Source organism: Pelodiscus sinensis, chromosome 12 (assembly GCF_049634645.1).
Source record: "Pelodiscus sinensis isolate JC-2024 chromosome 12, ASM4963464v1, whole genome shotgun sequence".
Taxonomy (NCBI): domain Eukaryota; kingdom Metazoa; phylum Chordata; order Testudines; family Trionychidae; genus Pelodiscus; species Pelodiscus sinensis.
This window is the reverse complement of record NC_134722.1, coordinates 47,164,137-47,190,166: the sequence shown is the minus strand read 5'-3', so window position 1 is coordinate 47,190,166 and position 26,030 is coordinate 47,164,137. Positions and strand designations below refer to the sequence as shown.

The window sequence follows — 26,030 nt, the reverse complement described above, 5'->3', positions numbered from 1 at the left end:
GTAGTCAGTCCTTCAGCAGGAGTGCTGTGGCAAGATATGTGTCTGTCTGCATTCCCTTGTTTATCAGCTGCGACAATACAAGTAACACATAAGAATTCCTAACTTGATACGGGTTGTGATTGCTACAGGGTGATGGATCACACTGCACACAACCAGCTCTCTCTTCTCCTGTTTCCAGTGGCACAGTCACTGCTAAAGACTGACTATACATTAGGGGATTCTTACAATGATTTCTGTGTAGTTTAAACCCTTGGCTCATTGGTTAATGTTCACAGTTAGATACAGGCTCCCGTTATGCATGAAGAGCTGGCTTAAAATTCGGCTCCCCGTGTGCTCCGGCTCCTGGAAAGCTGCCTCCCCGCACTCGCGCTCTGTGCTGCTGCCTCTGATTCATGCCGTCCCATGCATGTAACCACATCACTGCTGAAATTTTTTTAGTGGTTACACGGTTACTCAATTACACGCATTTTAACATCCCTAGTTTAAGCAGATATACTCAGTCCCCAAAAGAATGAATGGTCCACCGAAGAGCAGGAAGGGAGTAGGGATGTGGTAGTGTGCACGCTTAAACAATTAACCAACTAGCCTGGGCAGGAGCTGATGCTCACAGGGAGCCGGTATGGGGAGCCACATTTCCCACCCACCCTCCCGCTTGTAAACGTGTTACTGCTGAGAATTTCAGCAGTTACACGTTTACCAAAAACCTGCATTTTAATATCCCTGGAAGGGATGTGCTTGTCTTGTGTGTGTGTGTGAAGCAACACCTTAAGGCTTCGTCTATACTGCGCTGTTTTGTGCAAGAAATACGCTAATGAGGTGAAGCGTGGACTATTGCCGCACCTCATTTGCATAAATGGGCGGCCGCTTTTTGTGCAAAAATGAGCCATCTACACAGCTCGTTTTTGTGCAGAAACCCCCTTTTGCACAAGAGTCGTTCTGCTTTTTTTCAGGAAGAACGGCTCTTGAGCAAGAGGGGGGTTTTGTGCAAAAAGGAGCCGCTCATTAATTAAGCAAATGAGGCGCGGCGATATTCCACACTTCGCCTCATTTGCATATTTCTTGTGCAAAACAGCGCAGTATAGACGTAGCCGAACAGTGCATCTCCTGGTGTTTGTATGCCAAGTACTCAGTTTGGGGATTGTTTTTTCTGAGGTCTTTTGGGAATGATATTAAGAGCAGGGTGGCAGCATCCTCAACGCTGCTGCTTTTTCTCAGTGAGTATTCTAGCTGCTGATGGTTGTGACCTGCTTTCGTTAAGGTAGGGGAACAGTTTCTAGCCTAGCCTCCTGGTTCGGCTCCTCATGACTTTCTGAAACTTTCGCTTGATGGGTTTAAATTTCCCAGGCTTGGTCTGCACCACACGCGGGGAGTGAGTATATAAGTTGGAGCAAAGAATGTTCAGCCACTTGGATTTACGAGGATTTGACAGTTTATATTCAGTGCAGCTGAAACCGAATTCATGCTTCTTTCAGAGCAAGCATTCAGCAGAGAAGTGACTGTGTTGCACACATGTAATTACAAACTATAGTTCCTGGAATGACTCGTAACCTGTAAAAACTCCAAAAGGTTCGGTGCCTCCCAGGCCCTTGTGAAAGGAGGGTAGCTGTGGCTTCGGAATTCTTCCCGCACTGTCTCTTAGTCACTGTCTAGGAGCCAGTCAGTCCTGAAATCTATTCTTCCTTCTTAGGGATTGTAGTACTGGATCAGTCCATCTTGTCTGCCATCCTGTCGCAAACAGTGGCTAGTTCGAGGTACTTCACAGGAAGCAGGTGGAAGAAATCCTATAACAGACAATTATGTAATCTGCACGCAAGAAACATTTCTTCCCAACTCAAAGCAGTTAGCGGATGATCTGTAGGCTGAAGCACGATGGGTTTGATCCCTAAATATTATTAATCCTGATCTAACTGTGGGTATTCTTAGTCTCAGAGGAGTAGCCGTGCTAATCTGTAAGTTTAAAAACAAGGATTCCTGTGACACCTTAGAGACTAATGGATGTATTATATCATGAGCTTTTGTGGGTAAAACCCACTTCATCAGATGAGTTGCGGTGGAAATTACAGAATCCAGAGAATATATGTGTAAATGCGAATAACAAAGGTGGGGAAAATTTCCATTGTAGTGCGTTAACCAGTTAATATCTTTAATGAAGCCCAAGTGGTTAGTGTCCCTCTCATCATCTTTTGAATCTTATACTAGCTCTTAGCCTCAATCATATTTTGTGGAAGTGGGTGCCACAGATTGACTACATGCTGGGTTTTTCCAAAGTCATTTTTTTATTTAATATGTTGCCTTTGACTGTGTCTGCCTGAGCACTTTTGTTGGCAAAACTTTTGTCGGTCAGGGGTGTGAAAAAACACACCCCTGACAGACATAAGCTTTGCCGTCAAAAATGCTGGTGTGGACAGCGCTTTGTCAGGGGGAGATGCTTTCCAGCCGCCATAGCTACCGTCACGCCTGGGGGATTGTTTAATTGTGCCAATGCAAGAGCTCTCTCCCATTGGCACCAAGCGGCTACACCAGCACAGGTGTGCCCTTGTAAAGTCTGGAGTATAGATAGCCTTTAAAATTCCTTGCATGTCCCTTTGTTATCATGTGAGAAAGTAAATAGGAACTGCTGAGACCATCTGTGTCCTGCTCATTGTGTTATCTCTTTACCACACCTCTTGTTCCTCTTCTCTCTAAACTGATGCGCCCAGTCTTTTCTATCTTCCTTATACAGACAACTTTTCAGCTTCTAGTCCTTTCCCTACCTTTGTGATGGGGCGACCAGAATAAGCACAGAATGCCAGGAGAGGAAGTGTCGATCTATGTGATAGCATTGTGAGATCTTCCCTTTGATTTCCTTTGTTTGCGTCTTTAGGCTGCTATTGCAGATTGAGCTGTTTGCGTTCAGACACAAGTCTCTGTCCTGGGTGATTGCCATTCGCTTACAACCCGGTCAAGTGTACGAATCATTCAAACAGTTTCATCCACTGAGCATTACTTTGCATCGTAAGACTGAATTTTAAATGACCAGTTCAATCTGGATTTTCTAGTCTAGACTCGTGTATATACCTTTCCTATCTGCAGTGTTAGCCACCTCATCTCTCTCCCATTAGTCCAGAAAATAAATATTAAACACCTGTTCTAGTACAAAGCCTGGAGATACCCTAGTAATCACTTTCAATACTGAAAATCGACCATCTGTTCCTACTCCCAAGAATCTTGGTTGCTCTGCCAAGTTCTTAAGCATGATCAGTTGCCCCTCACTTCATGGCTATGTAATTTGCTGCTTTGTCAGAATTTGTTTGTGTCTTGTAAACTGCTCCTTTCTCCACAATTGTGTTGCTGCACAACAATAGTAAGACTAGCGAGATGCAGACTGTCATTTGCAGCTGAAACGGTGCCAGCCCTACCATATGTTATTTATACGGCTTTATAATTTTCTGGAAGTGCAGTTTTAACCAGTTTTCCTTGCACAGAAATAAGGCTCCCAGAGCTGTGATTCATAAGATCTTCTTCAGTACTGTTTTTCAAGATAGAACATAAGAACGGCCGTACTGGGTCAGTCAAAGGTCCGTCCAGCCCACTATCCTGTCTGCTGACAGTGGCCAATGCCAGATGCCCCAGAGGGAGTAAGCACAACAGGTAATCATCACGTGATCACTCTTCTCTCACCCATTTACAGACAAACAGAGGCTAGGAACACCATTCTTACCCAGCCTGGCTAACAGCCATTGATGGACCTAACCTGCATGAATCTATCTAGCTCTTTTTTGAATCCTGTGAAAGCCCTGGTCTTCACAACATCCTCTCGCAAGGAGTTCCACAGGTTGACTGTGATGTGTGAAGACAAACTTCCTTTTGTTTGTTTTAAACTTGCTACCTATTAATTTCATTTGGTGACCCCCTAGTTCCTATGTTATGGGAAGAGGTAAATAACCTTTCCTTGTTTACTGGTTCCACACCAGTCATGATTTTATAGACCTCTATCCTATCCCCTCTTAGTCTCCTCTTTTCCAAGCTGAAAAGTCCCAGTCTTTTTAATCTCCCTTCACATGGGACTCGTTCCAAACCCCTCGTCATTTTTGTTGCCCTTCTCTGAACCATTTCCAATGCCAAAAAGGTATAATGTTTGTAGCACATGTAGTGTCTAGGTATAAACTGCTAGTTTTTAGGATATTGCATATTTTTGGTAGTGACTCTGAAGCAAATTCCTGGAGGAACACTGTCTGGTCCTAGTGACTTGCTGCTCTCTGATATGTGTTTCAGCACCTCCTCTTTTGATACCTATTTTTTTCAACTAATGCACATTAAGTTAACTCCCAACATCACCTGTGATGAAGACTGATGCAAAATAAATCATTTATCTTGTCTGTGATGTCTCTAGCCCCCTGATTGCATTATTTAGCTCTGGTGGTCAGCCAGACTTTCTGTTTCTAATAGACTTCAAGAATTTCTTGTTCTGATGTATCTAGATGTTTGCTGCAAAATCCCTGTTATTCCTCTTAATTTCCATTTTAGCTGTTATAATTTATGTTCTCTTTTTCCGTCGCTTCACTTGGGCTGGATTTCCACTGTGAGAAAGTAACCTGTTCGGCTTAGATAACCTCTCCACCTTCACCAGTTAAGCATATTGTTTATTCTTCTCGTGCCTGCTTTTCAGGGAGAGAGCTGCATGCCTCTTGTGGTTATGGTGAAGGAAGTCATTTTCATGCTCAAATCGTGGTTTTTGAATTCCTTCTTTTTGGCTTCAAAAAAGAGCCACAGCTAGTCAATAGGATGATATAGTCCATCTTCCTAAACTTTTACGATCCATCCCCTGAGGATGTTGACTTTACTAATAGTTAAATAATATAATTGCCACTGCGATAGAATCAAGAAAAATTAAGTTCTCTGTGTTGCTTAGGACTAATTAAAGAATAGCCTCACCTCTCTTATTCTAAAACCAGCTATTCCAAGAAGCAATTGCTTGAAATGTTGACAACTCTCAGAGGGATCTGTCTTTAAGGTATCTCAGGGACTCCTTGTTTTTGTAGATACAGACTAACCGATCTATTTGGTAAAAAATCTGAGAGGGGTAGCTGTGTTAGTCTGTAACTTTAAAAACAACTAGTAGTCCTGAGGCACCTTAGGGTGTATGTCTACACTACAAAGTTAATTCGAACTAACAAACGTTAGTTCGAATTAACTTTGATAGGCGCTACACACGCGAACCGCTAGTTCGAACTTAATTTGAACTAGCGGAGCGCTTAATTCGAACTAGGTAAACCTCATTCCACGAGGACTAACGCCTAGTTTGAATTAACTAGTTCGAATTAAGGGCTGTGTAGCCCCTTAATTCGAACTAGTGGGAAGCTAGCCCTCCCCAGCTTTCCCTGGTGGCCACTCTGGGCACCACCAGGGAAACTCTTCTGCCCCCCTCCCGGCCCCGGAGCCCTTAAAGGGGCACGGGCTGGCTACGGTGCCCGTGCCAGGTGCAAGCCTGCCAGCACCCAGCCAGCAGACCCTGCACCTGGCACGGCTCGAGCCAGCCACCCGCTGCCACCCAGCCCTCCGCCTCTTCCCGGGACCAGGCTGGCGGCTCCCGGGAGCCTGCCCAGGTCCGCAAGAGGCGGGCGCCGGCCTGGTCTAGTGCAGACATCGTGGACCTCATCCACGACCTCCGCACTAGGCACAGGAAAGTGGCCGTCTAGGGCAGGAGAGCTGCCAGCCTGGCCACCCAGGAGCAGGTTTGCATGAAAATCAAGGTGGTCCACTGAGACCCCCGACCCTGAGCCCTGAGCTTAGAATGGCTGTACGGGGTCAGACCAAAGGTCCATCTAGCCCAGTAGCCTGTCTGTCAACAGCGGCCAACCCTAGGGACCCTGGAGGGGATGGACCGAAGACAATGACCAAGCCATTTGTCTCGTGCCATCCATCTCCAGCCTTCCACAGACAGGCCAGGGACACCATTTCTACCCCCTGGCTAATAGCACTCCATGGACCCAACCTCCATGACTTTATCTCACTTCTCTTTAAACTCTGTTATAGTTCTAGCCCTCTCAGCCTCCTGCAGCAAGGAGTTCCACAGGTTGACTATTTGCTTTGTGAAGAAGAACTTTCTGTTGTTAGTTTGAAGCCTGCTACCCATTCATTTCATTTGGTGTCCTTTAGTCCTTCTATTATGGGAACTAATGAAGAACTTTTCTTTATGCACCCTCTCCACACCACTCATGCTTTTAGAGACCTCTATCCTGTCCCCCCTCCGTCTCCTCTTTTCTAAGCTGAAAAGTCCCAGTCTCTTTAGCCTCTCTTCATATGGGACCTGTTCCAAACCCCTGATCATTGTAGTTGCCCTCCCCTCTCCCACCCTCTCTCTTCCCCTCTCCCACCTCCTTTTCCCAGTCTCCCCGAGTTTTGTTCAATAAAGAGAGTTTCTATTTTTGACCACACGTGTCCTTTATTTTGTACATCAGGAAGGGGGGCTAGAGAGGGGTAAGTGGAAGGAGGTGAGGGAGGAATGGGGTACGAGCCCCCAATGGGGAGGACTGGGCTGGCTCTGCGGGCTCCTCGGGATGGAAGCTCTCCTGAAGCCCCTTGATTGACCCAGGACCTCCAGATGGCAGCCTGTGGCAAGTGCAGCCGGTCTGATGGCCAAGTGCTGCGATGTGCCCAGTGTGGGCACTCAGGGCACTCCAAGCCAGGACTGCTTTGCAAGCGGGGAACCCATGAGAACTGCCTGTCCGGGGTGGGGGTTGGGTCCCTTTAAGCACAGCCCTCGGCTAGCCTGAGACAGCAGCTCCTCGCTCTAAGTCCTAATCTGATGCCCTGCCGGCACTGCTTCTGGCCATCCTTAACCCCGGTTCAGGGTCCACTCAGTGTGGACATGCTAGTTCGAATTAGCAAAACGCTAAGTCAAACTAGTTTTTAAGTCTAGATGCGCTAATTCGAATTAGCTTAGTTCGAATTAACTAGTTCGAACTAAGTTAGTTCGAATTAGTGCTGTAGTATAGACATACCCTTTGAGACTAACCAAAATATATAGAATCATGAGCTTTCTTGGGCAAAACCCACTTCCTCTGATGAATTGGAGTAGAAAAAACAGAAACCGAGAGATCTATATAACAGCAGAAGAAGTACCTGTCAGGGATGTTTAATTTTATTTAATCAACTAATCGACTAGTCGATGGATTTCCCATTGACTAGTCGATAAGCAGGGGAGCTGCAGCGAGGTTAGCTCCTGGCCTCAGGGGCAGCAAGGTCGGGGACAGGAGCTGGTGCTCTGGGGAGCCAGGTTAAAAGCCAGTTCCCCTCAGCACCATCTCCAGGGTGCTCACCTCAGCCCCTCCCCCTCCTGCAGCCCCTATCTGCAGGGGTTCCAGTGGGGAGCTGGGCCCCCCCGAGGACAGGGGCTGTTTCTGCCAAGCAACCCTCGTTCACAGTGGCCAGGGGCTGCAGGACTCAGTGCGAGCTGGGACGGAGCAGTCCCGGCTTGTGCTGGTCGCTGCGCCTCTGCCTTTAAACGTAGTGGGAGCCCAGCAGTCCTTACTACATGCAAAATGCAGAGCCGCAGCGCTGGTGGCTCTGGAGCCAGCCCATGCCAGGACTGCTCCGTCCCGGCTTGAGTCGGCTCCTCTGGAGCTACCGCCGCGGTGGCGGCTCTGCAGAGCCGCTTATCGACCAATCGTATCGTCGATACAGATTGTACCAACGATACGATTAGCCACATGATCACATTTGAACATCCAAAGTTACTGAGCAATTGGAGTTCCCATTGATTTCAGCTGGAGTTGCGGGTAACGCGGCGCTTTCCAGAAATCAGGCCCCTGGTGGGTTCCTCGGGTCCATGTGCACTGACATGGGCTCACGGGGCTGGTGCTGCAGGGGCTATTTTCTCAATGCGGTTGTTCCCGCTTGGGCTGGAGAGCAAACTCTGAGACCTAGCATGGTGGGAGACCCCCCTCGTGTGTGCTTTGCAAACCGAGGTCAGTGGCTCCCAGCGCTCAGACCTGTTGTATTTTGCAGTTGTAGAAACCATTTCATATTTAGCTAGAAGCCATTCTGTATAACAAAAGCCATTTCAGTTTCTTGTGTCTGCACGAGGGAGTGAACTGGCCTTCACCGAGGTGGGGAGAGGCCAGAGGGATGCGCTGTTGGAATGTGTTAATGAACTATTTTGAGCTGAAGCTCGAACTCCCTTTTAACCTGTTTCTTTCTCTGCTGATAGTAATTCTTCTTTGAAGTTCGCTTTGATTTCTTGCCCTGACGTCAGACTTGTTTGGTTAAGGATATAAAATACTAAGATTGATTGTATTAGCCAGCCTTACTGGGCCCGGCTTTGCTGGGACCACGTTTGGCTCACTTTGCTTTACTGATCAATAAAGCTATCTGTTTGTTAGCTGCCTAAACAGAGAGGAGCGTGTTTTTGCTTCGACGCAGTGTAGACGTATACGTGGAACCAAATTAGACTCTGAACATCAGCTGCTCTGCGGTTTGCACAGTGTATGGCAGCGCTGGGAACAGAACCCCCAGCACTGCGTGAATAGACCTGATCCATCAATCTCTGTGCCGGGGCAAAATCATCTCCCCTGTGGATGTAGTGAGGCTGTTTGTGTGTGTCTGTGTTCTGAGATCTACAATGAAGGGTGTGGGGCTGACCCATAACAACATCTGAATACTTACTGTAGGGCTATATTGAGTGACTGGATTGTTCACCATGTGCATGAGTTGACTGAGTTCAGGAGAGGAGCAGGAAGCTATTAGGAACTAGCAGGAAAGTAAGACGGTGACTGGACATAAATAACCTGAGAAGCATTTGAAGGGATCTAAATAATGATGTCTGTGCTATGAAGCTGTGATGTTGTTCCTTCCAAGGGTAGTGCTGTTACAAGGTTGGTTTTGCCAAGGTTCAGGCCTAGCAGTTCAGAAGGATACTAAACAGTCATGCTCTTGTGAAGGGGAGGGGAGGTACCACCCATCAGGAGGGTCTCTGTGTATTGCCTGCCACAAAATTCCATTTGCAGTTGCATTTGTTTTCACGCTAATGCAGGATGAAGCTGAGCGATTTGGAAATTTTTCATGAAAAGATGTAGGGCGGGAGAGAACATAAGAACGGCCAGACTGGGTCAGACCAACGGTCCATCTAGCCCAGTATCCTGTCTGCCGACAGTGGCCAATGCCAGATGCCCCAGAGGGAGAGAACACAACAAGTAATCCTCACATAATCCCTCCCCTGTCACCCACCTCCAGAGAAACAGAAGCTAGGGACACCATTCCTACCCATTGTGGCTCATAGCCATTGATAGACCTAACCTCCATGAATCTATCTAGCTCTTTTTGAACCCTTTTAAAGTCCTAGCCTTCACAACATCCTCCCGCAAGGAGTTCCACAGGTTGACTGTGATGTGTGAAGAAAAAACTTCCTTTTGTTTGTTTTAAACCTGTTGCTTATTCATTTCATTGGGTGACCCCTAGTTCTTATATTGTGGGAATATGTAAATCACTTTTCCCAGGCCAGTCATGATGTTATAGACCTCTGTCTTATCCCCACTTACTCTCCACTTTTTTAAGCTGAAAAGTCCAAGTCTTTTTAATCTCTCTTCATATGAGACCTGTTCTAAACCCCTAATCATTTTTGTTGCCCTTTTCTGAACTTTTTCCAATGCCGGTAAATCTTTTTTGAGATGAGGCAATCACATCTGTACTCAGTGTTCAGGATGTGGGCATATCATGTTTTTATATAGAGGCAATAAGAACCTTTGGTGAGGGACCTTGTCAAAGGCTTTCTGGAAATCTAAGTACACTATATCCACTGGGTCCCCTTTGTCCGCATGTTTGCTGACCCCCTCAAAGAACTCTAGCAGATTAGTAAGGCATGATTTCCCTTTACAGAAACCATGTTGACTTTCCCCCAACAAATTATTTTCATCTATGTGTCTGACAATTTTATTCTTTACTAGAGTTTCAACTAATTTGCCCAGCACTGATGTTAGACTTACCAGTCTGTAATTGCCAGGATCACCTCTAGCCCTTTTTAAATATTGGCGTCACGTTAGCTATCTTCCAGTCATTAGGTATGGAAGCTGATTAAAAGGATAGGTTACAAACACAGTTAATAGTTCCGCAATTTCACTTTTGAGTTCTTTCAGAACTCTTGGGTGAATGCCGTCTGGTCCCAGTGACATGTTACTGTTAAGTTTATCTATTTGTTCCAAAACCTCCTCTAATGACATCTCAATCTGGGACAGTTCCTTTTAGATTTGTCACCTAAAAAGAATGGCTCAGGTTTGGGAATCTCCCCAATATCCTCAGCCATGAAGACTGAAGCAAAGAATTCATTTAGCTTCTCCACAATGACTTTATCATCTTTGAGGGCTCCTTTAGCATCTCGATCGTCCAAGGGCCCCCACCGGTTGTTTAGCAGCGTCCTTCTTCTGATGTACTTAAAAAACATTTTGCTATTACGTTTTGAGTTTCTGCCTAGCTGTTCTTCAAACTCCTTTTTGGCTTTTCTCATTACATTTTATACTTAATATGACAAAGTTTATGCACCATTCTATTTTCCTCACTAGGATTTGACTTCCACTTTTTAAAAGATGTCTTTTTGTCTGACACTGCTTCTTTTACTTGGTTGTTAAGCCACAGTGGCACTTTTTTGGTTCTCTTACTGCGTTTTTTAATTTGGGGTATATACAGTTAAGTTGGGTCTCTATTATTGTGTCTTTGAAAAGTTTCCATGCAGCTTGCAAGGATTTACTTTTGTCACTGGACCTTTTAATTTCTGTTTAACTGACTTCCTCATTTTTGTGTAGTTCCCCTTTCTGAAATGAAATGATACCGGGCTGCTGAGGTGTTTTTCCTACCACAGGGATGTTACATTTTATTACATTATGATTACTAGTTCCAAGCAGTTCTCTTGGACTCTCGAACCAGATCCTGCGCTCCACTTAGGACTAAATCAGGAATAGCCTCTCTCCTTGTGGGTTCCCAAACCAGCTGCTCCAAGAATCAGTCATTTAAGGTATCAAGAAATCTTCAAGGGAGATCTGCCCTTGAATCCAAGGGGTACCTAGGGGAAAGGCTGACTCTCTTTTGTGTGTGTGTGTGTGTGGCAGGCAACTGGGATCATCCACGCCGTCCTGGAGAAGTACGGCTCTTATGAGAACTTTGAAGTGGCCACTGGTGGGAGACTGCTGAGCAAGTGCCAGATCTGGTCGATTATCCGGAAGTACATGCAGAAGGAGGGCTGTGTGGGAGAGGTAATCATTGCCTTCTTCTCGTCACGGAGCATCTTCACCGCAGTGACTGCTAGCGCAACATCAGTGGGGATAGAGGGGAAAGGAAGAGCTGGACTCAGAAGGGTGATGTTTACCGACAAAGCCAAAATTAGACAGAGATATTGATGGGGAGGGAGCAATTTGGGAACCCCTGGTTCTTAGAATCCAGCAGTGAGTGCAGACACCATCTAGGTGTGAGTTTGTGACACACGGCGACCGCAGACAAATCTGGTGTAATTTTGGGCCGCAGGAGCGTCACCGAGGGTAGCCCCAAGGGGCTTCTCTGTGTGGCTCTGGTGTCTGCAGCTGGAAAAAGTGGTTTTCACGTCTGAGCACCTCAGAGCCAGGAAGACCGTAAGTAACGGTAGCACAAGCCGTTCGAGGAGCGTGACACAGGAAAGACTCAAGCCGTTTTGATGTAAAAGTGACATCCGCAGTGAGGCTACATAAATCAGGCCTGCCGCTTCCAAAACACAGTGCTACCAAGCGGAGTTTTCACGCTTTGTGGACGACACCCAGTTCTCAGGGAAGCATGCAAAGGGCGTAAAAGGGAACACGTTTCTCTTGGTTTACACAGCACCTCTTTGTGTTAAATATTGGAGCCAAAGCTGTAACCAAGTGTGGCTGACGCTGGCCCACCTCGAGCGCCATTCATGGCTGGCAGGGAGCAGAAAGCTGCTCTAAAAGGCCTGCCGGGGATTCAGCCGCTGTAGTTAACTCTGCTTTGTGCCCCTCCCTCCTGACACCCTAGCCTAGTGGTCACAGATTTTTAAGGCTAGAAGGTCACCGATTTTTAAGGCTATCACTCTGATTGTCTCCCTTGACCAACATAACACAGGCCAGAGAAGTTCCCTAAACTAATTCCTGTCCGAGTCCAGTAAATATTCCAAAATCAACTCCTGGTATCAAACACCTCGCAGTAATTCAGATATTTCCAGGGACGGAGAATCCAGTCCAAACCACAGTAAGTTGTTCCAATGCTCAATTACTCTCGCTGGTAAACATTTGAGTCTTAATTTCTAGTCTGGGTTTGTCTGGCTTCCGCCTCCGGCCCTTGTTATCCCTTTGTCTGCAGACTGACGAGCCTGCTTTCCAATGTCTGGTTCCCAGGTAGGGGCTGAGGCTGTAATCTCGTCTCCCTTGGTCTTCACTCTAAATGGACAGAGCCCCGTCTCCGTTGCTGTGAGGCAAGGCTCCCTACCCTTTCATCCTTCTTGTGACCCCCCTCTCTAGTTTTTCAACCTTCTTGAATTAGGGACACCAGAATTGAACCCTGGATTCCGGCAGCGGCCGCACCGGCGCCAAACACAAAAGTATAATAATCTCCTTTTTGCTTCTTCAGATTCCCCCGTTTACACATCCACGGTTCCCATTGGCCCTCTCGGCCCCGCTGGGCACCCCGGGCAGGCATGCAGGAGGCGAGGCGAGCGTGGCTAGAGGTGGCTGTGCACCAGAATCGCCATCAGGTGAAGAGCCCCTTTGGGGCCGTTGCAAAGCAGGACATATAAGAGCAGCCCTGACTGGTGCCGGGGGTCAGACTCTGCCCGCTAGCAACCCTGGAATTGATCACGTACCGAGCTGGCGGAAAGCTGCTTTTGTCTCTTCCCTGCTCTGAGTTCAGCACTGCCCACAGCTTGTCTGAGCCCAAGAACCGGCCCCGGTGTAGCTGCGACTGTCTGTATCACACGTGCCATAGACAGAGCGGGTCTTGAGTCACCAGGGCCCACTCAGCGTGAGATGGCAGGGTGCTGTGTTTCATTGTGAGGTTGCAGTTAACATCAGTTGCTAGCTAGGCCTAGTGAGCCACCGTGCTGGAGGACCATCCCAGTGTGACAGTGCTGCAGGAGTCTGCTGTGGGAGGAGGGTCTGTAGCTAATCGTGAACGGGCGGGACATCAGAGCGCACGGAAGCAGCTTCCGACTCAGAGGGAAGGGGGCTGGAAAGCACTGCAGGAGGAAACCCATTCAGCGGCGCTCACCGTTCCCTTTCAGACGTAATTCACGTTCCAATATGCGGGAGCAGCACAGCTCGTCTCTGAAGGACGTGACCCCTGACCCCAGGTTCTGGGGAAATGCTGCTCGGAACCCGCGGTTAGCTGGGGAGTCCCCAGCTGACCCCGGGCTCCACCCTTCAGCGTTTTAAAGGGGCAGCGCCGCACAGCTGAGCTGCAGACAACTGTGCGGAGGCTGCCCCTTTGAAACGCTGCCTTGGGGTTTCAAAGCAGCAGCACCGCATAGCTGATCTCTGGCTCAGCTGTGCGGCGCTACCGCTCCGAAGTACTGCCCCCCCGCTGCCTCTATCTGCAGGGCTTTAACTCCATCGGCCGAGTTACGGCGGTAATTGTCCCCATGCAGACGAATGCCATCTGCTCCAAGCCTGGCCACCGCGCTGGGGACTCTCGGCAGGTGGAGCTTGGCTCCGCGACGTGCTGTTCTGGCAGGTGGACAGCGCAGGGCTGGGCCATGGTGATTAAACCGCTTCTTAGCCCTGCCCTTTCCCTTCGGGCTGCCCAGGGAGCGGAGCCCTTCCCCGTTAGTGCTGTTGCTCCCAGCAGCTCCCTTCCCTCGTAGGATCTAGTAACCGCACGATGGTGGGACACGGTTAGAATTACTACGTTGCCCGTCTTTGGTTCCTTGTTCCCCGCACAGCCATCCAGAACCACCCTGGGCTCACCCAGGATTTGCAGCAGTGCCCGGGGCTTGTGGCGGTATCGCGCCTTTTGACCCAGCAAAGGTGTGAACAGCAGCGGCTGGGAATTCGGCAGGGAAAGAGACCGGCCCGGAGGTGAGCTCATGTTCTGCCAGAGGCACCCGCAGGCAGTTCTCTGTGGGGTGGGAGCTTTGCATTCTCCTGCATGTTGCCAGGACTTAGTGCCCTAAATCCCACACTCCTTGTTTCTTTCAAACAGGGGCAGCTGCGAGTGCCAAGACAGCAGATGTGCACCAGGCCCAGCCCCTCCCTGCACCAGGCCTGCGGAGGATGGTGCATTTGTTGAGGGCCTGACGATGGAGATCCACAGGCTGATGAGAAAGCGTCATGTTCAGTGCCCCCTACTGAGCAGATACGGTGTATGTCTGGGCAGGGGCGCTGGCTGCCAGCTGGGCAGGAATGCAGGCTAGGAGAGTCCACAGCTGCACCGCAAGCACCACGTTTCCTTGGAAGGCCGCACTCCTGCTGCCAGTGAAGAAGCACATCCCTGCATAGGCAGCAGGAGAACATTCCACTTCACTCTGGCCCATCCTACCTCGACCTCAGCCCCAGCCAGCAGTGTGCTGCGTTGCTCACCTCCTCGCTGTCGCACGGACCTGGCAGGAGACCCGCATCATCGTCTAGAATGGCAACTTGGTTACACGCCATTAAGGTTGCAAAGCGAATCCCTTAACAATCAGGAAATGGCTACATGATGTTTGCACGTGCACGCTTAACACGGCCCCCTTGGGCATAGGTATTGTCACCTGGCTCTGACCCTCACTGCCCTCCGTCTTGCCTGCACACTTTGAAACACTGCCCCAGCCGAACTGTCCACTCACCCCCGGGGGAGTGTTTGACAGCCAGCTTACAGGTGGCAGTGACGACATGCAGAGGGTGATCACGCAGTCTTTACCTGTCTGACAACATGCTGCTCTTCTTACGGGACCATCCTTTCATTCAGGAGAGCATGCTGGGATACACACAAGTCCCGTTGCACATGTTTGACGTTAAGCATGTGCTTAACCAGCTGTCCTGAGACACTGCGTCGGAGTGGGGGTTGAACCCTGGGCAGTGTAAGAAGGGAGTTGCTACATCTGGTTTTGAATAACGCAGCAGGGCAGAAATACAGGTCGAGATGCACCCTCAAGACGTGTGGCCAAGCCAGCCCTTTCCTCTCGGCAAGGTCCAGGGCCCGGTTTTCACTCTCGTTCTGCAGTGGATGACGTTTATTCTGTTATGAGTCCAGCCCAGCCGGGTGAGCGGGCGCTCTCCCTGAAGCAGCTTCTGCTGCCAGACTAGTGCGGATTTGAAGTTCATTGTCGTTAATGATTTTACTTCAGTTTTGCACACATTTGGATTGGAACAAGACTCATTCCCTAAGACCAATCCAGCACGGCGGGGAAAAAAATCATATGTGATTGTTAATTAAAGGCTGCATTGGAGTAAGACAATGCACATGTACACATGGGTCAGAGTTAAGGTTACGTGGACAACCTTAACATCGGCGTTTCCAAACTTTTGAGAGTTCCACTTTGTAACCTCAAGGTTCTGTTATCTTCACAGTTTGACCAGACCACCACAAGAAGTCAGAAAGCAAGTGAGGGTTGGAATTCATCTCAAAATATCTTGTTGGTTCAGACAATGCTCCTACGGTGCATCTGCACAGCAGGGCTTAACTGGAACTAAGCTATGCAAATCGAGTTACGTCAGTTGCGTAGCTTATTTCGAAATTGGGAGTGTTTACACAGCATTTATTTTGAAACAGAGCCCTCTTCCTCTGACTTCCCTTACTCCTCATACAATGAGGGTTATAGGAGTCGGAGTAAGACATCCTCCAGCTTGACAATATTTCGACACTATTTCGAAATAACTGCTTGCTGTGTAGACGCACTGTAATGTTGCTGTGTAGACGTACCCGTACAGAGTGCCGTTTCCTTCCGTTGGCACCTCAGACTCCTAGTGGAGCTCTCCCGTCTCCCGTACACCCTTGCACGCTGACTGGCAGCTGGCTTGCAGTGTTTTGTGTAGCACTTGGCGTTCCACATGGCTGTGCTGTGCAGCGCTGCTTTGCCGTGACATGCAGACTCCTGGGGCAGGCGGAGCCCATGTGTGAAATATCGTTGCCCCCGTGTAGCTCAGCTGAATAGAAGTTGATTTTCGGTGGAAAACTGAGAGGCGCCTCTCCTCACTAAGGACTGTGGCCCTGGCAAGCTTTGACTTTCAACTGGAAAAGCATCATCCCATTGTAAAACCAGTGGAGAGGGGATTTTTAAGGGGAAAATCCGGCCACCGTAACGGGAAGTGCCAGCAATGCCAGCCGTCCCTGCAATCCACAGAGCAGAGTTGACCTACTGGACACGGCTGTTTTGGGGCACCCTGGGGGGGTTTCTGTTGGTTCTTCTCAGCAGAATTTGTTTTATTGTTACCATTTCCCTGTCCGTTGCAGCGTCGGTGAGACCACTGCTTGTTCAGCATGGGGTTGCCAATAAATTGCCATTAGTCGACGCAACAATTTTGCCTCTCCAGTTCATTTCCTCACCCAACGCACAGCCACGATCTGCTATTTACTTTAGAAACTGTGTGTCTGTCCATCTCTCCGTGAGTCTGTTCGTTCAAAAACTCCTCTTAACCAGTAAGAGTAGGCAGCTTCCTCTTTCATAACCTGAAGCAAGGTCAGGGTTTGGTTGTGCCCAGAATTTGACTGTTGCTCATAAAATGGAAAAGAAGGATGGGGGTCTGGTAGGAGGACAGTTGTACCGCAGAATGACCACAGGGGGGCAGCAAGGAGCCAGAGATGTGGACCAGGACAGCTATAACCCCGTTAGGCCAGCAGGGGGCAAGGGAAAGCTACATACTATGTATTTCAGAGTTTGTCTTTGCGTGGCTGTCTCCCAACCGAGGGACATGCACCCTTCCTTTGGCTGTGCCCACAGCCATGGACGGATGCTTCTCACCTGGCCCCAAGCTGCTGCAGTGAGAGAGGGTCGGGGTTGTCCTCTCTTCCCAGTGCAGCCTGTATTCTCAACCCAGTCCAACCCCAGAACAAAGATTGAAATGAAGAAAAACAAAACTAATTTGAGTTAAGGACCCGAGCAACACCTGGTCAATCTTCTAGTGTATTTATTCTGAGAACAGTCGTGAGGTTTTTAAGTAAAGATAATGAGTTCAGCGCTATTCAGGCTAATGGAAAACAAAGGTTGCATGTAAAACAAAACCCATGCCTGCTTTCTAGAGACTCACATTAATCTTACCAGCTGTCTGCTCTCCTCTATGAGTCATTCACCGTGCTTACCCCCAGGGCAGGTTGGGGTCCTGCTTTCATGAATGTACTCGCACTCTCCCATTCCTTCTTCAGGGTTGCCCTTTTGCCTTCTCATAGGCCTTGAAATTCATTGTTTCACACCCCCCCGGTTGACAGTTCTTTGTTTACCTGTGACAAATGGAGCTATACCTATCTCATAGGCCTGGAAGGGCCCTTGAGAGGTCATGAAGTCCAGTCCCCTGCCCTCATGGCAGGAGGACCCAGTACCATCCCTGACAGATTTGCCCTGCTCCTTAAATGGCCCCCTGAAGGATTGAACTCACAACCCCGGGTTTAGCAGGCCAATGCTCAAACCACTGAGCTATCACACACACACATGAAATGTCTCACATGGTACAGGGTGACACCATCATCCTGACTTCCCTAGTCCGGCAACACCCCTGGCCCGGCATCGTCAGGGTGACCCATGGGACCAGGAGCGTTGCCAGACTTAGGGCAGGCGGAGTGCGGAGTCCTGAGCTGCAGCGGGGCTGTTGTGCAGAGCTCCGGCATGGGGCTTCTGGGCGGAGGGTTGAGTCCCCCCTCCCGAGTGGCAGCAAAGCCGCAGAGAAAAAGAGCCCTGGGTGGCAGCAGAGCCAGGGGGTTGGAGCATTGACCCCCCCCAATCTGGCAAATTCCTTGGTCAGGTACCTAGGGTGCTGGACCAGGGAGGTTCAACCTGTACATCTGTGTCAATGGTATTCTGGCGAGGGGAGCCCCATGAGCGCTGTGCGCTGTTGCGAGGCTTGTCAGGAGTTTCTGTTTCGGAACAGGGAACCCTTTGCCATTTGGCAGTGGGAGACCACGAGGGGTAGAAGTATCAATAGAAGGGAGGCTCCAGACAGCTGTCCCTGCCTGGGGCAGGCAAGTGGCGGGGAGGCTGCAGGTTTGGGACTGTTGCGTGCCCAGGGAATGAGAGAGAAAGCGCAGATTCAAAACGTGATTGACGCGAATGCTCCCAGGCCGAGACAGGCTCTGTCCTGCCGAGTGTCGTTCTTGGATCTTCTACGCAGTTTTGCAGAAGGCTCATGGGATATTATAATCCACACGAACCAAGGTGTAGGTGGGCGAGTTTGACTAAACTGTTTGGCTCTTCGCAGTCAAGTATTCGGGTACCCCGCTCCGGGAAAGCGTTACAGAGCGTTGGCAGTGGAATGCAAATAGATCCGTGAGTGGAGATTGTCCCTCAGTAAGTCAGAAGTTAGGGCAGGCTCTTCCTTGGAAAATACAGTCCTCCAGGACGACTTCTTTCGTGGCTGCGCCTCTCACGGCCCGCTGTGGCGTATCCCTCCTGTGCTCCGATGTGTTCTGTTTGGAGTGAAGGAAATCTGCGAGTCTTTCTAGGAGAGAAATTCTGCTTTAACCCCAGACACAAGCACTGGTTAAAAGTCTTGAATCCAAAAGCTGGTTGACCAGCTGTAGCAGCTTCTGTCACCTGGCACGAGCGTTCTGAAAACGACAAAAGCGCTGCGGCCACTAAAGATGAGAAAGCCACCGAATCCCATTAAAAGAATCTCCTTTGTGCAGAATCCATTCCTGTTGCTGCAAAGTCTGAATGACCCTTCCTCCTTTGGGGACACAGCACCCTTCACTCCCAGCTCCCAGAGTATTTTGTAGATGTGTCATCACACTCTGTTTGTAGAGTGGGAAACTGAGGCACGGCAGAGCGGGGAAGGGAGTTGTTTGCAATAACGCTGCAAGTCCAGGGCACTTGGACTTTGGCTGCAGCTCCCCTCCTCACTGCAAAACAAAGACCAAAAGGCTTGGCTCCGAACAGGAGAATTCTGGCCTTAGGAGGTGATTTTACTGTTGTTTGTGAAGTCTGATGTAAGCTAGAAGCAGCTCAAACAGGAGTCAGCAGCGGGGCTATAATGCGGACCATCTCAGAGGGCTGGCCGGGTTAGCCTGTGTCTTTAAAAACGAGCGGTCTTGTGGCACCTTAGGGTATGTCTACACTACAGAGTTTTGTTGGAAAAACGGCTCTTTTTCCGACAAAACCGGAGTTACGTCCACACTGCAATCGCATTCTTTCTAGAGTAAGTCAAAAGAGCAGAGGGGCTTTACCAGCGTTGGTAATCCTCTTTCTACGAGGAAGAACCCTTTTTCTGAAAGTGAGTAAGTTAGAAAGAAATCTGGAGAAACTTCAAAACCAACACACAGTCTTGCAGCACCTTAAAGACTCACAAAACCGGTAGGTCCTGCAGGATTGTGTGTTGGTTTTGAAGTTCTTCCAGTTACAGACTAACTCGGCTCCCCCTCTGAAAAAGAAAGCTGTTAGTTTGGTTTGATGGGATTTGCTCTGGACAAATCCATGCTGACTGTTACTTATCACCTTATTGTCTTCCAGATGTTTGCAAACTGAGTGCTCCATTATCTGCTCCATTATTTCCGGACACAGAAGTTAAGCTGGCTGGTCTGTAATTCCCTGGGTTGCCCTGATTCCCCTTTTTATAGCGTGGCACCATATTTCCCCTCTTCCAGACCCCTGGAGTCTTGTCCGTCTTCCCTGAGATTTGGAAGAAAATCTGCGTCCAGTTCAGCTATCTCCTCCGTCAGCTCCTTGGTATTCTAGACAGGCCCTACCCATTTGAAGACTGCTCTCTTGTCTGTAATTCTGAACGTGTCCTTTCTCCAACGTAGCCTCAGATCCTACCTTGCTGTCCAGTCGCTACTAACGTTTTTGGCAAAAACCGCAACACACACGTGATGTTCGCGCTTCTGCCGTGTCCTCATTTTCTGCTACTCTCTTTCTCCCCTCGTTGGGCCTACCCTGTCCTGCATCTTCCTCTTGCTTAACCCATTGGTAGGCAGTTTTCCTGTTGCTCCTTATGTCTTAGCTCATTTAATTTGAGCCTGGGGATTTAACGTGTTACCTAAAAAGGCTGGCTCAGTCGTGGGACTCTCCCTCGGCCCCTGTGCTGTGAAGATTGGTGCAAAGAATGTGTTTAGCTTCTCTGCAGCCACCTGCTCTTCTCGCAGTGCTCCGTTAGCACCGCAGGTGCCCGGGTCCCAGGATGGGTTTGGTAGACTTCCTGCGTGGGCTGCACAGGCTAGAGTTTGTGTCCTTTGCTGGCTCCCCCCGGGAGAGTTGGCTGCCCGTTTGGAAAGGGCGTCGTTTTGCCACAAACTTCTTTTGCTGGGGCGTTCAGCCTTGGCGGAGGGTTTGTTTTTATTTTATTTGGGCTGTGGGTATCGTGTCTGTTTCTAGCGCGGTGTTTTTAAAAGGTTTCCTTGCGGGGATTTCACGCTTCTGAATTTCCATTGGAGTCACCTCCTTTCTAGGTAGCAGGGGCGTAGCCGGGACGGGCCTGTGTGGGCCATGGCTCACCCACCCAGGATCCAGCCCAGCCCCTCACCTCTCAGTCCTGGCTCTGCTCCCACCTGGACACAGGGCCTTGCCCCTCTCCGCCACCGCGGTGTGCCAGCCAGGCCCGGAGAATGGAGTTGGGAGCTAGCACTGTTCCATCACCCGGCGTTCCTGCCAGGGAGCGGAGTTGGGGCTTGTAGGCCCCTGATCCTGCTAGGAGGCTGGAGCCGGGGCGAGCCCCAGTGCCCGCTAGGAGCATCAGGCAGCCAGAGCAGGGCAGGCCCTGACCCAGCACCCCACTGGGAGCACCAGTTGGAATGGGGCAGGCCCCCACGTCCTGCCCCACTCAGAGCACCCAGAGTGGGGGGTGTCGCAAGACAATCCCCACACCTTGCTCCTGCTCCCCAGCAGGGGGTGCCCGTGGGGCCCTGGGCAGTCTCGCTGTCCCTCCTGCCCCTGGGCCAGCTGGAGGGCGGGAGAGGTGGCCCCAACATTGCCCCAGGCCCACCCCCTTGCCCCGGCCTGGCTGCACCACTGATGGCTCAGAGGCGGGTTCTGCGGGATTTCCTCCCTGCAGCACTGCTCCATTCGATTACCGGGCGGTGGGTTCGATTTCACCCAGCCCAGACCACACGGCAGCTCCGGGATCTCTATACCAGGGCATCCTCGACCGGCCCCCGAGACTCCCCAGGCTGGACTGCGTGATAAACGGTCACCTCAGGATGCTGCCTGTCCCAAGAGACCAGTCACGCCCACCCCAGATAAGCTGGTACCTAGAGCTCTCCCCAAAGACAGCGCCTGGAACACGCTCTCTAGCCACGCACTGACTAGGCCGAAGGTGCGAGGGGAAGCAGGCCAGCGTGCGCCTGGAAAGCGTTCCCATGCAGAGTCCGAGTGACCGAGCTGTAGTGACCCAAGGGTCCTTCCGGCCCGCCCAGGAGGTAACGCCGTTTGGCTTCCCTGGCCCTGTCCAGACGGCAGAGTCTGGGTCTGTTCCTCTGCCAGCCCTCAGAGCCGTGGGCCGAGGCCTGCGCCCTGCTCCGTGGGCGAACGGAGCAGGTGACAAAGCTTCGTCTCGAAATGGCCCCCAGACAAGTTGACAGGGGAGGGCCCAGTATCAGCCAGGAGCTCACGGGGCTGCCGGTGGTGCCCACAGCCGCGTCACCCTCTGACCCTCGTTCTCCGTCTGCCCCCAGGTGGTGGTTCAGCTGACGGAGGACCTGCTGTCCCAAGCCGTGATGATGGTGGAGAACAGCCGGCCCACCCTGGCGATCAACCTGTCCGGAGCCCGGCAGTACTGGCTGGAGGGCATGCTGCGCCACGAAATAGGTCAGAGCCGGGCGGCGGGTACGGGGCGGGTGTTGGGCCAGGCAGCGACCCATCGGGAGCCCCTGCTCCTGCTATTGAAAGGGACTAAAAAGGATCAGCAAGGTCACAGAGCCGGGAGGTGGCTGTCCCCTTGCGCTGGCCCTGGAGGCCCCTGGAGTCTCCCCCCCGGAAGTAACCCCCGGAACTTGGAGCACGACGAGGGGAGGGAGGAGGAACCAAAGGGGGTCAGGCTTTGCAGAGCCCAGCCAGACTGAATGCCAGCACCCCTTTGAGCTGGGGCGAGGCGTTGGCGCCATCCAGGGACTCCCCAGAGGTTGTTCAGGGCAGCAGGCCAACATGGGCCACGAAAAACTGCTCTGAATTTTGCACCTGGGACATTTTTTTCATTGCAAAATGGCCGTTCATCTGGGACTAGAACTTTATCCCGACACCTGCGGAGACCCAGGAACTGAGCAGTGGTGACCCCGGCACAGGATCCGCTCAGCCATGCGGGGCAAGGACCGACTGGGGAGAAAACTGTCTGGCGCCCGGTCTGTGGCTCGGCCGCTAGAGAACGAATGTTCCCTTCTGTGTGCTGGCGACCCCGTTTGCCTGGGGCCTGTGTCCTCCTGCAAACGAGGCCGTTTGGCTTCTCATCCTGGCCGAGCCAGGCAGAGACGTACCCGACTCCCTCTCCAAGAGGGCTGGACACGGCCGGGCAGACTGTGGGGATGTGCGGGGGTCACCCTGCAACGAGTGACCGAGGTCGGAGGAGACCGGGGGGCAGGCTGCTGGGCTCAGCGCGTCGAGCCGGGGCCGGGCTGCGCACAGACCCTCGGGGCGTGCTGGGCTGGGAGCCACAGCGGCAGAGCAGTCACCGCACCCAGGTTACGGGAAAGGCTGGGACCCAGCCCCTCACTGCTCAGGGCTGAAACCCAAAAAGTTACCCCGTCTTCCTCCCCTGCTCCCCAGCCTCCCTGTTCCAACCGACTTCCGCCCCCGGGGGTCCTTGTCCATTCCAGGCAGAGGCCCCCAGGCAGTCAGGTGCCCTAGGACGGTCGCTGCCCCAGGTGGGAGGGAACCAGGGAGCAAGGTCATCCCCACAGGAGCTAGCAACAGAGCCCCTCGTGTTGGGCCAGGCAAAGGACGCAGTGTTTCGGGAGGGATAGAAACCCCCAGGCTTCAGCTACCTAGCGAGCGGCGGCGGGTCTGCCTGGTCCACAGACTCTGGCCAGGACGCTCAGCCAGCCATGTGGGCATTCAGAACGGCCCTAGCCCCGCAAGCCTCACTGCCACAGGCCGTCACTTGCATCTGTGCCAAGGTGGGCTCGCGACACTGCTACATTATACGCCCCTGCCGTGTCCACTAAAGCCTTCAGTGCCCTTCCAGGGACGGAGGCTAGTATAATTACGGTAATTTGCACAGTGCCACCTAGTGGTGTGCCAGTATACTACAGGTGACCATCAGAACGGCCAGACTGGGTCAGACCGGTATCCTGGCTGCCCACAGCGGCCAATGCCAGGTGCCCCAGAGGGAGGGAACCCAACAGGCAATTCTCACATGGTCCCTCCCCTGTCACCCACCTCCCGACAAACAGGGACCAGGGACACCGTTCCTACCCATCCTGGCTAACAGCCATTGATGGACCTAACCTCCACGAATCTGTCTAGCTCCTTTTTGAACCCTGTTCATGTTCTAGCCGTCACCACCTCCTCCGGCGAGGAGTTCCACAGGTTGACTGTGCACTGAGTAAAGAAAAACTTCCTTTGGTTTGTTTGAAACCTGCTGCCTTTTCATTTCATTGGGTGACCCCTAGTTCTTACATTGTGGGAAGAAGTAAATCACTTTTCCTTATTCACTTTCTACACACCACTCAGGATTTTATAGACCTCTGTCATATCCCCCCCAGTCTCCTCTTTTCTAAGCTGAAAAGTCCCCGTCTCTTTAATCTCTCTTCGTATGGGACCCGTTCCAAACCCCAAGACATGCCTTTGCCGGCTGTGTAGCTACACAGCGATGGGCAACCTACGCCGGTGAGCAGGCCGCACCAGTGGCCCTCCTCCACCTTAGCGGGCTGCAAGGCCGCGGTAACCACGCTGGTTGCCTGGGAGAGGGTAGTTTTGCTCGCTGCACTGGCGTGGCTGGAATTGGCAGGGCGTCTCGGAGAGGAACGGCTGGCTTGCTAGGCGCGCGAGGGGCTTGGCTTGATTTTCACGGTCGCAGGGTCATGAGGAGCGGAGCGCTGCAGACAGGCTTCCTACGATTTCCTGGCGGCGGTCAGTCCTCCTGCTTTCTGAAGAAGGCAGGGGTCTTAGCAGGGCCCTGGCGGGATTTCCCCACGAGGAGCTGAGCCTCTCCCAGGCTAGGAGGCTGCTGAGCCGAGGTCTGGGCCCCGCTCAGAGCTTTCCGCCAGAAGGGTCCCAACCCAGGTGGTGCTTTTCCAGGGCTGGGCAGGAGAGGCATGATGAGCAAGGAGGAGACGCACGTTGGAAGGGAGCCAGGGCCAGCCCGTGTCCGAGCAGGGGCAGGGGGCTCTAGAGCAAGGCCCATGGGAGGGCTGTTCATGTCGAGTTGCTGAACTGCATGAAACTCAGCGGTGAAGCCATCTGGCACGGGGGGGCAGGGGGCAGTTTAGATTTCAGAGGGTTCATGGAGGATTATTCCAGCCCCCTGCCACGAGTCCTAGAGCATAGCCAGTAGGGATGTCAGCTCCCGTTCCATTGCTTCGCTGCTTCGACATGCTGGTTAACCGATGAAAGGGGGAGTGGGCAGGGGGGCCGCTCCAGCCAACCCCACCACAGACAGGGCCGCTGTAGCCCAGCCCTGGCCATGGCGTCACAGGCAGGGGCTGTGCCAGGTCTCCTCCCCCTGCTGCCAGGGTGCCCAGGTCCCTGTGTTCAGAGGCTGCTGCGGACGCCCCGAGGCGCCCTGTCCGGGCAGGGCTGGGGCAGCCCTCGTTACGGGTGATGCTGACTGCTTAGCCTTTCCCATCCCCAGTAGCTAATAACTGCTGTGCTGCTTAGCCCTGCAGGAGACAGCAAGGCAGCGGTTCGGTCAGGGAGACGGGGGGGGGGATATTGTTTATTGGACCGGCGTGGCAAGAGAGACAAGCGTTCGTGAGCCGCGTGTCTGCTGAAAGGGCAGCTGTGGTGTGTGTCGGGGGGTTTGCGTGTCCTGTCAATGTGGAGACTGACTCCCTCCCGTATTCCCGATGTCTTCGTCCCAGTGCGTGGTGCGTGGGGCACTGGCTGATTTCTCTCTCTCTCTCGTCGCCTTTAGGCACCCATTACATCCGGGGCGTGAACAACGCCCGCCAGCCATGGCACAGCGCGCAGGGCCGTAAGCGGTACGGCCTGAAGCCCGCTAACCCCACCGAAGAAGGCCTGGCCAGCCTGCACAGCGTCCTTTTCCGCAAGCAGCCCTTCCTGTGGCGGGCCGCGCTGCTCTACTACACCGTGCACCAGGCCAGCCGCCTGTCCTTCAGCGCGCTCTTCCAGCACCTGGAGCGCTTCGTCCAGGACGCCCGAGTGCGGTGGGAGTACTGCGTGCGGGCCAAGCGAGGCCAGGCGGACACCTCGCAGCCAGGTAGGCCCGGAGCCGCGGTGGGGGAGCCCCGGGGTCTGCTCCCAGGCATCGGCCGCTTGTTCTCCTGCCCTACGCCCGGCCTGTCTCGTCCGAGCACAGAGGGGCTCGTGTGTGTGGGGCAGGGCTGGGTGTGGGGCACCGCGGTTTGGCTGGGGATCAGCTACCCAGGGAGGTGAGCACGGGGGCAGGGCTGGAGGAGGATGGCGCAGGCACCCACCAGCGCAGAGTCCAGCAGGGGAACTTTACAAGGCTGCTGGGCCCTGCTCTGGCTGGGGGAGTCTGGCTCCTTTCTACCCTGAGCCCATGTGGCCGGGGAGGGGGAGGCCGTAGGGAGCCTGGCCGGGGGGAGGGGATCTTGAGGTGACACTGCCCCTTTAAGGCCTCAGGCCCCGTTTGGCGGGGAGGAACTGGCTGCCTAGCGGGGCAACAGAGGCACCGACTAGGGGAAGGTGGGCTACGGAGCCCGCCGTGTACAGCTCCCCAACCCTCCCTGTGCCTCAGCCTGGCCTTGTGCTGCGGCCCCGGGCACGTGCAGGGCTTTTCCGGCAGCGTCCCGGCTCCCAGCCATCCCAGACGGAGCACCCGTCCGGCATGCGC

General features: G+C 52.3%; 1 protein-coding gene across 6 annotated transcripts in view; it reads left to right on the top strand.

Annotated features, from left to right (window-relative positions):
• MATCAP1 (microtubule associated tyrosine carboxypeptidase 1) overlaps nt 1–26,030 on the top strand; it is a 37,668-nt gene that overhangs the window by 5,717 nt on the left and 5,921 nt on the right. For 4 of the 6 annotated variants that reach the window (XR_012906779.1, XR_012906780.1, XM_075940552.1 and 1 more), the window contains exons 3-5: nt 11,079–11,222; nt 21,736–21,868; nt 25,128–25,433. Coding sequence is in view for 4 of the 6 variants with exons in the window: in XM_075940552.1 (XP_075796667.1) it covers nt 11,079–11,222; nt 21,736–21,868; nt 25,128–25,433 (583 nt within the window). In the remaining 2 variants the exon portion in view is untranslated. Of the gene's footprint in view, nt 1–11,078; nt 11,223–12,582; nt 12,707–13,888; nt 14,025–14,148; nt 19,574–21,735; nt 21,869–25,127; nt 25,434–26,030 lie in introns of those variants that run through there. The other 2 variants (XM_075940555.1, XM_075940554.1) reach the window with 2 other exon arrangements.